Source organism: Malaclemys terrapin, chromosome 1, assembly GCF_027887155.1.
Source record: "Malaclemys terrapin pileata isolate rMalTer1 chromosome 1, rMalTer1.hap1, whole genome shotgun sequence".
In the NCBI taxonomy this organism is placed as follows: domain Eukaryota; kingdom Metazoa; phylum Chordata; order Testudines; family Emydidae; genus Malaclemys; species Malaclemys terrapin.
Genome location: NC_071505.1, coordinates 25,820,315 through 25,834,066, shown reverse-complemented (window position 1 = coordinate 25,834,066; position 13,752 = coordinate 25,820,315). Strand labels below are relative to the sequence as shown.

Below are 13,752 nucleotides of genomic sequence, written 5' to 3'. Positions count from 1 at the left end.
GAGAACAACATTGCATGATTATGCTGAATGACCTACACTCTTAAAACAATGAAATGACAACAAAAACAGAACGTGATAGAACTTGTAGGAAAATTGCCAGTGCTCGTCGAAACTGAGTAATGCTGATTTTCTTTTCTAGTTATACCTCTATTCCACAGCAATTACATGCCTTCTTCTGTTATAAAATCTTAAAAGCATGCAACCTGCAAGGATCTACAATTGCAGATTTTCAGTCATATTTCTTTATCTTTGAGGCAGATTTTTGAAACCTGGTTTTAAATTGAATGATCAGATAATAGCTAAATTAAGATAAATTAAGGTATAATATTTAAGCAAGCAGCAGTGTCCGACCCTTTTAGTATCCTGTATCTTTCTAGTCCTTGTTCTCCCAAGGCTTTCACAAAGAGCTGACAATGAAAGACAACCAACCAGCGTTATACTTATAAGTTCATTTCCATGGGATTTTCATTTTGGAACGAAAAAAATTAGATATGATTTTCAATAGAACTCAGTACTGGCTAAATTATGTTCCCATTGACGATGATGGTTAAACTCCCATTGTTGACTTCAATGGGAGTGGTTATGCCACCTTTGGAGCTTTTGAAAAAAATCACACTTCAGATTTGCTTGAAAAATGGGAACACAAGTCATCAGTGCCACCCTTATGTGTCTGCAGCTTGATACGAATCCAACCAACTCTTTTTTCAAACAGCTAAATTCGTGCTGTGATTTCTAAACATTTTTTCTCAACTGCACAGGAATAAAGTCACAAAGCCAAAATTCATTCCCGGCTTACACTGGCTTCTATTTGTGTAAAGCGGGGCCCCAGATCTCTGGTGTTGGAAAGTATACCAGTGATCTAGAAAGTTAACTGCACTGGCCGTGTAAGGTGCATGACCAAAGCAGGTTGGAGAGGCATTGGTTCAGTGCATAGTCACAGCGCTATCTACCAGCTAGGTTTCTGTGGAGCCCTAGCCACAGGTCAAAGCTCCACCTGTCTTTGGTAGACAGCAAATCCCCAGTAGAGCCCCGGGACCTTACTGATGCAAAGAGATGCAGCTTGCACCTCCCTGCATCAATGATGATCCATAAAATTAACAGCATATTTGAAGATATTTTATAGAAGAGAAAAAGAAGTGGCTAATATCACACAGGATTCCTAAAGCAAATATAATGGGCCAATTCCTATTCTCACTGAAGTCAGTGGCAAAGCTATCATCATTGACTTCAACTGACTTCAGGATCAGGCCCAAAGTGATAAAGGAAGCCATTGTTCTGTGCAGAAACTTAAACACTATAAACAAAACAACCAGCAAGTATACCTAGAATACATAAACAAACAATACATAAGAAATGTGAAGAACTTGAAAACCCATTCTGAACAGACAAGAAATTCCTACAGCAACCCAGTAACTGTAAATGGCAAATTAAATAATAGTGAACAAACAACTTGGAAGAATCAGAGCTGTGAAAATTAAATTAATTTAGCTGTATTAAGGAGCCTGGATAAGTAACTGTAATACCCATTTTGGAGACATTTTCCCGTGCTTCCAAACAGCTTATTTCTGCAAAGCAAAAACCTCAACTTTGGTGGTTTCTGCAGGAGGGCAGGTGAGATTTGTGCTTAGATGTCATACTCAGGTCCTCCCCAGATTGTTACAGAATTTTTTTTTCTTGTTAAAATTTCTTTTATTACCATCTTAACTCTGGATCTCATTCCTCTCTCCTCTACTTCCTGCTGCCAAAACCTAACATTTTCCACAGGCTCTTCAAAGCTTTGTTATACCCTTCCCCATCCTGCTCCTCTCTCCTAACCCAAACTATAGCTTGTTTGGAAACCTAGGGAGGGAATACTAGGGGAGCCCAGGATTTCTCTCTCTCTGTATCTCTTTCTTCCCCATGCACTTTCCTAAGGAAGGCACTATATGCTTGTGATGGGGAATTTCAGATGAAGTCTGCATACCTCTACACTGAAAATAATAACTACAATGGGATTTCTATCTTTCTGCCATGGCAGAGGCGGGGGGGGGGAGAATAAATCTTGTTAAAAACACACACACAAAATCCAACGACCTCAGCTGCTCTCCAGCCTGGCAAGAATAACAAGACTTCATCCTGTGATGTTACTGAAAGGAGGAAGGTTTCCTGGTAACTACATGGAAATTCGCACTAAGGACTAACCTTCAACAGGTTACAATACTACTGCAAATAACCCCCAGCAGTTAATCTTTCTTGTTCTATGTGGCCACTTTATAGCATTCCCAGGTTTCCCCTACCATTTTGTTATGACCTTTGATCTACTAGAGGACAGATTTTTGCTGGTGGTTTCACTATATTTCTTAATATGCCAGCCCTGTCCAAATGGATGTTCTGGGTTGGATGTACATGGTTTAGTTTCTAGATTCCTCTCTGTTTTATTTAACAATTTCTGCTCACTGGGGCTGCTTTCTAAGACACACATCTGTTTTTATGAGGATGCAAGGGGAAGAGACAGCGGTCATATGTTACTCTAGCATATGCTTCAATACATTACAGGCAGTCACAGTGTACACAAGGTCTGATATAGACAGGTCATCTCAGTTGTTAATGCAGTTAAGCTTTTTCATGTATTAGCATGATCTCCCAACTTCTCTCCTTCCACGGGGTGACTTTAACTCCGGGCACAGTTACTGCATGGAAGTTTTGACTTGACACCCCTACACATACAAACACCCCAGCCCCATCTCTGCGGGGAGGATATTACCCCTTGATAGTCAGTGTTAATCTGCGTTTCTCTATGAGCCCCCTAGCCCCTTCACTGCATGCGGGATATTAACCCAGTCTAAACGACTACCAGTGCATGTAAGTTTCTCCAGCCCCCCTCTCCCTGCATAGAGACTGACAGTTGAGTAACCCTTGGCGGCAGGTGCTGGTGAATGGGAGATGCATGACAACCCCCCCCCCCCCACACACACACACACACACACGCACTCCTATCAACCCGTGAGACTCGGGTGCCCGCAGCAGGCGTAAGTTTATTCCCCGCGCCCGCAGTGCTGACTGCACCCCTGACTCACCCGAGGTCAGCTGCATCCAGGCGCAGATCTTGTAGACGGTGGCCGTGTTACAGAAGAAGAAGAGGGTGAAGCAGACGATGCAGGCGATGATGAGCGTCATGGAGAGCCCGATGAAGAAGGAGGCGGCTTTGAAGGCTCCCGCGGGCAGGCTGGAGAAGTCCGTGAAGCTGCCCCGGCAGGTGAGTTCCCGGGAGAAGCCGTTGCCGATGCAGTAGTGGAAGAGCCCGAAGTAGCCCGCCTGAGGGGTGTCCACGCCGTCGCCGATCCAGTAGGGCTGGATGAAGCACACCACGTTGACGATGGCAAAGCAGATGGTGAAGATGGCCCAGAGCACCCCGATGGCCCGCGAGTTCCGCACGTAGTTGGTGTGGTAGAGCTTGGCCGCCTCCTGAGCCGGCAGCATCCCCGCCGCTGCCGAGGCTGCCGCCGCCGCCCCCGCCGCCGCTCCGGGCATCCTCCCCGAGAGAGCCCCGCGCGGTGCACTGCCCGCCCCGGCGCTGCGACAGCCAGACCCTCCGCCCAGCGTCACACGCTTCGCGGCATCCCCCGCCGCCGCCTAGGGGGCGAGCATCCCCAGCCGGCAGGCGCTGGCCCGGGCGAGAGCCCGCCCTGCTGCCGTCGCCGGCGCTGCGGCGGCGAGTGCAAAGCCCCCCGCGCAGCTGCCCCGCCGGCTGCTGCTGCGCAACCGCGTCCCGGCGCGGCGGAGCCGGAGGGGAGGCGCGCGCTCAAGTGGGCAGCTGCCCGGGGCGTGGGGGCAGCGGGCAGCCGCGCTCTGCCCCCACGCAAAGGGGAGGGGCCGGGAGCGGGAGGCCAGGGGTGGGGGACGGGGAGCAGCCTCCGACCAGGCTGCAGAGAGGCCCTGCACAGAACGGCGGTGTGCCAGGGGCTCCAGAAGTTGGAGCCGGAGTATCTGCAGGCAGGGCCACCCGGCACGGGGGAGAACTAAAGAGGGCCTGCAAAACCTCCAGTCTCCCCTAACTCAGCCCCAATGTGGGCTTCCTGGGTTTTCAAATTAGGTTTCTACTCCTTCTCCTTGTGCACCTGGCCTTGGAAACACAAGGGCTCCCAACAGAGCACCAGGCTTAGAAACTAGACGCCCAGTGTTGTACAGTAAAGAGCACTGGCCTCTCGCAGCCATCTCTGGGGACTGGAACAGCCTGGGGCACCTGCCTAACTTCCCTCACTCTTGCTGGCACATGGACTCTCTCACCCACAGAAGTTGGGCTAATGAAAGATATCACCTCACCCACCTTGTCACTTTCAAATCCTGGGACCAATAGGGCTACAACACTGCAAACAGCACTGACTGTCCTTTGTCCCCCACAATCCAGTACCTGTCTACTGCACAGGGGAGGTGATCAGAAGGCTTGGACACCAGTCCCTAGGCAGGGTCAGTAGCTGTCTGCATAAGATTGAGCTACCTGCCACTTGCAGCAGTGGTGGCCAGACTCCAAGAGGATCTGACTTTAGGTGGGATTCTCCATTGCTATGGAATATTTAGGGTAAAAATGGTAACAGCTTCCATGTGCATCAAGCCACCTGAACTCACAAATTCTGGAGTCAAGCATGAGATAGGCACAAACAGGATTTTTTCATTGTGGGGTGGTTATGCACACATGCAGCAAGTGGATGCTCGAGGATGGGTGCACACAAAAGGGCTTGGTTATGGAAGTGGTCTCAGGAATACGTGTGTGCAACAGTTTAGGGCAACTGCACCTGTATCTTCCCTAAATGGTCCAGCTCCCTACCATTGCCTGTCTTGGGGTGGAAACCCGTGTCTCAGTCCCTTCCGACTGGCGTATTTCCAGGCTGCACAGTTCCCCACCTACATTGTATTATTCCCAGCGGAGATAGGTTGCCCAAGCAAAACTGCTTGCTTTTTCTTCAGAGACTGATAACAGAGTGATTGTCAACAGTTATAAGTTACCAGACAGTTCTATTTTATTCTTAAGGTAAAAGCACTGTAGAGAAAACATTAAAAAACAATAGAAGAATATATGTGCACACTCAGAGTTTGGGAGATATCTGATAAGCCTAATATGGGCTCTGGCAGGAGCAGTCCACCAGCCCACCCAGGGATTTCCTTTGTGGTCACAAGTTCATCACAGCTTCAGCTCAGAACAAGCACATTCATACCACGTTTAGTCCACCCTTTATACAGTTCTGGGGCCTTAGAGCTGAAGTTTCCAGGAGCATGTAATTAGTAAACAATGTGTTTTCCTGTCCAGGGTGTAGCTTCAAAAGGGTGAATTTCAAATGGGCTATTTGCATTCCCCTTACCTGTGAAGTGAATTTCCTAGGAAGTACTGGGGGTATTGTTCCAAAAGCCCCTTTGAAGTTCCTAATACCTTGCAAGAGAGTGCATTAGTCACTCTCTTAGAGAAGGGACATGCCGACAATACCACATACACAACTGCATTTTTAATAGAATGGATCCTAAAGGTTTAACTTAATTCATAAGGATTAACTTAATTCAATAAAGTTCATACAGGATATTGTCAGTCTGTCACAGCGCAGTCTATATTCAGAATTGGACAGGCCCACATAGCTGAGTAAGTTAGTCATGGTTCATGCAGGTGCATGCCAAAATGTAAAGTTGGAGGTGGTCCCCATTAGTCCTCCATTGGCTGCTGAGCCTGCTATTCTTGTGCAAAAGAGGCAGCACAGGGCTGGCCTTACCATGAGGCAAACTGAGGCGGCCGCCTCAGGTGCCAGACTGTGGGGGAGTGCTACTAGGACCCAGAGTGTGGAAAATTATGTCTGCTGCTGGTGCATATGTATTCTCTCTGCTCTAGATGCACAGAGATGGTAGAATACTGTGCTGGAGGAAGGAGGGCACAAGAGACATAACAGGCAGGCAGGAGAAAAGGTGAGAGGGAATAACAGAAAGCAACAGGAGCTGCAGGGAGAGAGAGGAGAAGGAGCCTCCTATGTAACTCTCTAGCACCCTCAGGAGCCTGGACTGATTAACACCCGCTTCTCAGGAAGCTTCCTGTTTCCTGTTGCTTCCCTCAACGCACCTGAGGAGAACAAGCAGTCAACTGAAGTAGTAGGAGCCAGTTAGGCCCGTAAGACGCTGATACCTTCCCACACTCAGGCCCTGCTACCAGCCTGTTTATTTGTCCCCTTCAATTGAGTGTTGAGAGCCACTATAGCTGGCACAGAACAGCAGTCATGAGTGAAAGAAGAAAATGCCCCTCTGGGGCAGCATTCAGAAAAAGAAAAAGCAAAGGAAGCTTTTCTATCTAAGCAGGAAGGAGCTCTCCTGAGATACATAGACACAAATGTTCAGGGTGAGCCTTCCGGCTCCAGTGAGGATGTGAGTGATGAGGAGATGCCTGATCTTCCAGTCAGTCAGAGTGCAGGTGACCTGGCAGCTATTGCAGCATCCATATCTCCATCTCAAATGGATGTAACCATGCACATTCCTGAAGAAAAGTGTAGATCAGAGAAGAGTGTGGTGGAGGTGCAAGAAACAGCTGCTGCTGAGTTTAGTTCCTTAAGTCTAGATGATCCAGGACTGTGGACCACTTGAGCAGTAGCCTGAGGGACTTCTTTGTACTGCATGGGCCACAGCAAGTGAAAAACTTCATGTTCTCCAAAGATAATGAAAATAGAAGTTTCCATCCAACACATTACTGATGTGAAATCCCCAATGGTGACAAAGTGGAGAGGCCATGGCTTATGTACTCAAAAACCCAGAATGTTGCATACTGTTTTTGTTGCAAACTCTTCCAGTCTAATGCTTCAGACACATTGGGTTCTACAGGAACAAAGGACTGGAAAAATCTGGCTAGAAATATGTCATGCTATGAGAAGGCAGCAATTCACCAGAGAGCAGTTCATAGGTGGAAAGAGCTTGAGATGAGACTAAGGTTAAAGACCACCATAGATGATCAGCATCAAGAGAATCATAGAATCATAGAATATCAGAGTTGGAAGGGACCTCAAGAGGTCATCTAGTCCAACCCCCTGCTCAAAGCAGGACCAATTCCCAGCTAAATCATCCCAGCCAGGGCTTTGTCAAGCCGGGCCTTAAAAACCTCCAAGGAAGGAGACTCCACCACCTCCCTAGGTAACGCATTCCAGTGTTTCACCACCCTCCTAGTGAAATAGTTTTTCCTGATATCCAACCTGGACCTCCCCCACTGCAACTTGAGACCATTGCTCCTTGTTCTGTCGTCTGCCACCACTGAGAACAGCCGAACTCCATCCTCTTTGGAACCCCCCTTCAGGTAGTTGAAGGCTGCTATCAAATCCCCCCTCATTCTTCTCTTCTGGAGACTAAACAATCCCAGTTCCCTCAGCCTCTCCTCATAAGTCATGTGCTCCAGACCCCTAATAATTTTTGTTGCCCTCCGCTGGACTCTTTCCAATTTTTCTACATCCTTCTTGTAGTGTGGGGCCCAAAACTGGACACAGTATTCCAGATGAGGCCTCACCAATGTCGAATAAAGGGGAACGATCACGTCCCTCGATCTGCTGGCAATGCCCCTACTTATACAGCCCAAAATGCCGTTAGCCTTCTTGGCAACAAGAGCACACTGTTGACTCATATCCAGCTTCTCGTCCACTGTGACCCCTAGGTCCTTTTCTGCAGAACTGCTACCTAGCCATTCGGTCCCTAGTCTGTAGCAGTGCATGGGATTCTTCCGTCCTAAGTGCAGGTCTCTGCACTTGTCCTTGTTGAACCTCATCAGGTTTTTTTCGGCCCAATCCTCTAATTTGTCTAGGTCCCTCTGTATCCGATCCCTACCCTCTAGTGTATCTACCACGCCTCCTAGTTTAGTGTCATCTGCAAACTTGCTGAGAGTGCAGTCCACACCATCCTCCAGATCATTAATAAAGATATTAAACAAAAGTCTCTTTACTGGCAAAATGTTCTGAAAAGGCTCATTCCCATTGTGAGAATGCTTGCTACCCAAAACTTAGCACTGCGTGGCACTTCAGATCAGCTGTATGTGCCAAACAATGGAAACTTCCTTAAAATTGTGGAGCTGATGGCTGAGTTTGATGCTGTACTCCAGGAGCAACTAAGAAGAGTCACCAACCAAGAAATGTACACACACCACCATCTTGGAAAAACAATTCAAAATGAGATCAGACAGTTACTGGCAACAAAAGTCAAACAGAAGATTGTGGCAGATCTGAAGTCAGCAAGATATTACTCTGTTTTTCTGGACTGCACACCTGACATCAGCCATACGGAACAAATGACTTTAATGGTGCGTTTGTAACAACAACAGAACCTAGTGAAAATGTCCCTGCAATGGTGACTGTCAGAGAGCATTTTCTATAATTTATTGACATTGATGATACTACAGGAGCTGGTATGATAAATGTGCTTCTTAAAAAGCTGGAAGATACGGACATTGCGATAGCTGACATGAGAGGTCAGGGCTACGATAATGGTGCCAACATGAGAGGAAAGAACAGAGGAGTGCAGACACGGATCCGAGAGTTAAACCCTTGAGTTTTTTTTGTCCCATGCAGTTCTAATTCATTGAACTTGGTGGTCAGTGATGCAGCATCAGCTTCTAGTGAGGCTGCTGAATTTTATAATGTAATTCAAAACATCTATGTATTTTTCTCTGCATCAACTCAATGGCAAATTTTGAAGCAACATCTGGGAACATCCTCTCTGACATTAATGGGCTTAACCTCCATGAATTTATCCAGTACTCTTTTAAACACTGTTATAGTCCTAAGCCCTACTTGCTAGCTTCAGACATCTCATGGCTTTCTCTAAGAGTCAGATGTATCAAATGGGTCATATAAAATGTTATTTTTGATTAACTTCTGTTTTGTTTTTATTTTTCAAACAAAGTACTAAATTATCATAAATTGGAGAATGTCCAAATGCAATTCTAGTGCTGGCAGGCAGGACAATATGATAAGGGATCAGTGTGGAGGAATACAAACTTCACTTTGGACCAGATGAGAGTTAAAAAACATGGCTGTTTAATGTTAAAGTTTAATAATGTTTCTTGCCTCCAGTAGGCATATTTGAGGCTGACAAGCAGGAGTGACTTTGCGGTACTAAGATTTCTTACTACTGCTTTTCTCCTTAATGGGGATGGAGAACAAGAGAGAGTATAATGGACAATAAGAGAACAAATCTTTTTTCCTGAATTTCCAGAATTTCTCCAATTTCTTGTACTTTTAAGCTTAAGTGTTTTACTTCTAATTTCTGTTGTTTATTTTCTAAATCCTCCCCTTTCCCCCCGCCCCCCCGCATACTGGATGTTAGTCAGATCTTACTGAGGTGTATTAAAGAGGTTATCTTGTGTCCAGGGGTGGCTCTATGTATTTTGCCACCCCAAGCACGGCAGTCAGGCAGCCTTCTGTGGCACGCCTGTGGGAGGTCCGCCACTCCCGCGGCTTTGGTGTACCTGCTGCCAAATTGCCACTGAAGCCACGGGACCGGCGGACCTCCCGCAGGCATGCCGCCAAAGGGAACCTGACTGCTGCCCTCACATCGGCCGGCAGGCTGCCCCCAGCGGCTTGCTGCCCCAGGTACGCACTTGGTTCATTGGTGCCTGGAGCCGCCCCTGCTTGTGTCAATTATGTTGAAAGACTAACATAGTTCATAATGTGCTGGATGCTTAAAGTTACACTCTGACAGTTATATATGAAGCGGGAACTTGCACAACTGCCTGTTATGTTGCTGGAGGAGGGAAAGAAACCTGAGGTACAGCTGAGCAACCAGAGGATTTTAGGAAAAGAAGATTTATTGTTTTAGGGTCTGTTAGTGATAGGGTAAGACAAAGTAAATAAAAAGCTCCACTGCCAAAGTTCCAGCAGTCATGTCAGCATCCTGATGTCAGAAAGCACATAGAAACAGAGGTAGGAACTAAGTTATTAAACAATAGCCTATAGCCTTAATATTCAGTACATTCTGTCCATTGTAACTGGAGAAACACTGTACCTCAAAACCAAAGACAACAGCTTGGAAATATGCTTAAGATCTGGAACTACTTAGCTGAAAGCTTTTAATGTCACATCTCCATTATCAGTAAGTTTAGTTTTCAAAGTGTAGCATATCTGTTTCACTCAAGCTCTCAACATCTTAGTAGGTCTTATACTTAGTAGCCTAGTTAGTGGTTGTTTCTGAACTCTGAAGAGATTAATTTAAAGGTCAGATTCCCACCTCCTGGTTGAAGGGTTGCTCTGCCAATGATATGTGAGGTCCCTGAAGTCATGAAGGAACTCCATTCAGGGAATCATCATGAAGTCATGAGAGTGTCACCTGAGGTACATCCTACATGGTTTTCAGCAATGGTGCAGCTGTGCCAGTGCTAACAATGGTGTGCAGGCCACACACAAGTACTTTTACACCATGTTACCTAACCTTGCAGTGAAGGAACTGGAGCATCATGAAGATGTATGCAGGGATGTGTGTGTATGTATATCCATTAACTAATTCTGTTGGTTACTTTCAGGAATCAAGAGTATTGGAGGTAGACATCTGTGGCAATCCTCAGGAAAGTGAGTACATGGTGTGAGAGAGGAAAGGCCCCTGTGTTTGCTAACCATTAATTTGGTACTCTTGGTTTTTTTTAAGCATTCTTGGGGTGGGGGTAGGGGTGGGGAGAGGGAAGAGAGAAAAGTTCTTTTGTTAAAAAAATGGATTTTATTGAAGTTGTGTTTTAGTAATACTTTAAAGTCCTTTGTTGTTGATTGGTGGGGTGGAAGGAAGAATTTAATCAGAAAAATGTAAATGATCATTGGGAATTGTTTAAGAATAGTTTATGGTTTTTGGGTCATCCAATAATCAAGGAGGAAGGCAACCTGGTTTAGAGGGGAAGTGAAGGCAGCTACAAAAATATATAAATATATTAAACAAATGGAAGAAAGGGGAAGGTGATAATAATTAATATAAATCAGAAACTAGGAATTGTAGAAAATCAATAAGGAATGGAAATGGTGGAATTATCAATACAGAAAAGAAAGAAGTGTTAAATAAATATTTCTGTTCCATATTTGTGAAAAAAAACAGATGATGTAGTCATATCATATGATAACACTCTTCATTCTACTAGTATCTCGGGAGGATGTTAAACAAAAGCTACTAAAGTCAGAAATTTTTAAGTCATCTGGGAAAAGTTTTAAAACAGCTGGCTGAAAACTTGCTGGACTGTTAATGTTGATTTTCAATAAATCTTGGAACACTGGGGAAGTTCCAGAAGACGGGAGGAAAGCTAATATTGTGCCAATATTTTAAAAGTGTAAATGGGATGACACCAGTCTTGGGCTAAATAATGGAGTGGCTGATACGGTACTTGATTAATAAAGTTTTAAAGGAGGGTAATTTATTTAAAGCCAATCAACATGGGTTTATGGAAAATAGAACCTGTCAAACTAGCTTGATATTTTTTTTTATGAGATTACAAGTTTGGTTGATAAAGGTAGTAGTGTTGGTGCAATAGACTTTGACTTCAGTGAGGTATTTGACTAGGCACTGCATGACATTTTGATTAAAAAAACTAGAAAGATATAAAATTAACATGGCACACATTAAATGGATTAAAAGATGGCTAACTGGTAGGTCTCAAAATGTAATTGTAAACAGGTAATCATCAAATGGGTGTGATTCTAATGCAATCCTGCAGGGATTGGTTCTTGGCTTTATGCTATTTAATTAATTTTTATTTGTGACCTAGTAGAAAATAAAATAACTGATAAAGTTTGCAGGCGACACAAAACTTAGGGGTGGTAAATAATGAAGGGGACAGGTCACTGATACAGAGCAATTTGGATCACTTCATTAGCTGGGATCAAGCAAATAATGTGTTTTAACATGGCTAAATGTAAATGTTTATATCTAGGAACAAAGAATGTAGGTCCAACTTACAGGATGGGGAAATCATAAGAACATAAAAATGGCCATACTGGGTCAGACCAAAGGTCCATCAAGCCAAGTATCCTGTCCTCTGACAGTGGCCAATGGCAGGTGCCCCAAAGGGAATGAACACAGGTTATCATCAAGTGATCCAGGCCCTGTCACCCAATCCCAGCTTCTGGCAAACAGAGGCTAGGGACACCATTCCTGCCCATCCTGGCTAATAGCCATTGATGGACCTATCTTCCATGAATCTATCTAGTTCCCTTTTGAACCCCATTATAGTATTGGCCTTCACAACACCCTCTGGCAAGGAATTCCAGAGGTTGGCAGTGCGTTGCTTGAAAAAATACTTTCTTGTGTTTGTTTTAAACTTGCTACCTATTAATTTCATTTGATGGCCCCTTGTTCTTGTATTATGAGGATTAAATAACACTGCCTTATTTACTTTCTCTATGCCACTCATGATTTTATAGACCTCTATCATATCCCCCCTTAATCGCCTCTTTTCCAAGCTGAGAAGTCCCAGTCTTATTAATCTCTCCTCTTACGGAAGCCGTTCTATACCCCAATCATATTTGTTGCCCTTTTCTGAACTTTTTCCAAATTCCAATATATCTTTTTTGAGATAGGGCGACCACATCTGCATGCCGCATTCAAGGTGTGGGCATACCATGGATTTATATAGAGGCAATATGATATTTTCAGTCTTATTATCTATCCCTTTCTTGATGATTCCCAACATTCTGTTCGCAACATTTGATTCCTAACATTTCTATCCTGGGAAGCAGTGACTCTGAAAAAGATCAGGGGGTCCTGGTGGTTAATCAGCTGAACATGAGCTCCCCAGCTGACTCTGGGCACATCTACATAGGGATAAAAGACCTGCAGCACAGCCGCAGCTGGCCCAGGTCAGCTGGCTTCACCCTCTGAGGGTCCCAGAGCTCAAGACAGTGATTTTTCAGTCCTGGAATCCAAGCTCCATGACCCTGAGTCAGCTGACTTGTGCCAGGGTTTATTATCCCTGTGTAGACATAGCCTTTATGGCGTAAGGGCTACTGCAGTCCTGGGATAAATAAACAGGGGTATTTCAAGTAGGAGTAGAGATGTTATTTTACCTTTATAGTTGGCACTGGTGTGACCACTGCTGGAATGCTGTGTCCATTTCCAGTGCCAACAATTCAAGAAGGATGTTGATAAACCCCGTGGGTTCAGAGAAGAGCCACGAGAATAATTAAAGGATTAGAAAACACCTTATAGGGATAGAGTCAAGGAGCTCAATCTATTTCTCTGACCACATTCTGGGCTTGGCAACAGCTCAGTGGGGCACCAACATTGCTGGAATTTTAATACTCTTACAAGTCCAAATTAGAATTTTTTTCTAACCCCAAATTGTAATTTGTGTTATTAGAGCTAAGGTGTAAATATTATAATAGGCTGTTTACACAAAATGAGCAGAGTGTTTCCCTTTAAACCCCAGAACCAACAAACTATTGCAGAGAATAATAAGAGTGAGAAAGACAGCAGCCCCAGTGTGCACTATTACTGTTGCCATGGCAACCCAGGGGCTCTTCACTGATGAGTTATTGCTGTCGATCAAAAAGCATTAATTTTTACATTCTGCTTTTTTATTATAATTTCTGCAGAATTTTTAGCCAACTTGCCCCCATGGCAGGGCTGTACTGGTGAGATTTCCATTCTGGGGAATGGGAAACAGCATCTTGCTCTGTTTCTGTAACATAACCTAAGAGAGGACTAGAATCAGTATCTTCAATGCCTGTGTAAAGTGCTGTTGGCATTACGGTTTAGTGTCAGTAATATCCCAATATGGGTCTGTAACCAGGCCAACTGCCT

The 13,752-nt window shown here is 44.9% G+C and overlaps 1 protein-coding gene across 5 annotated transcripts in view; it reads right to left on the bottom strand.

The window, feature by feature from the left end:
- LHFPL3 (LHFPL tetraspan subfamily member 3) overlaps positions 1 to 3,645 on the bottom strand; it is a 448,740-nt gene extending 445,095 nt beyond the window's left edge. For 4 of the 5 annotated variants that reach the window (XM_054018026.1, XM_054018007.1, XM_054018016.1 and 1 more), the window contains exon 1: positions 3,057 to 3,643. In XM_054018026.1, the coding sequence (XP_053874001.1) occupies positions 3,057 to 3,510 (454 nt within the window). In that variant the 5' untranslated portion in view covers positions 3,511 to 3,643. Of the gene's footprint in view, positions 1 to 3,056 lie in introns of all 5 variants that reach the window. The other variant, XM_054017991.1, reaches the window with a different exon arrangement.
- Between the last annotated feature and the right edge of the window lie 10,107 nt (positions 3,646 to 13,752).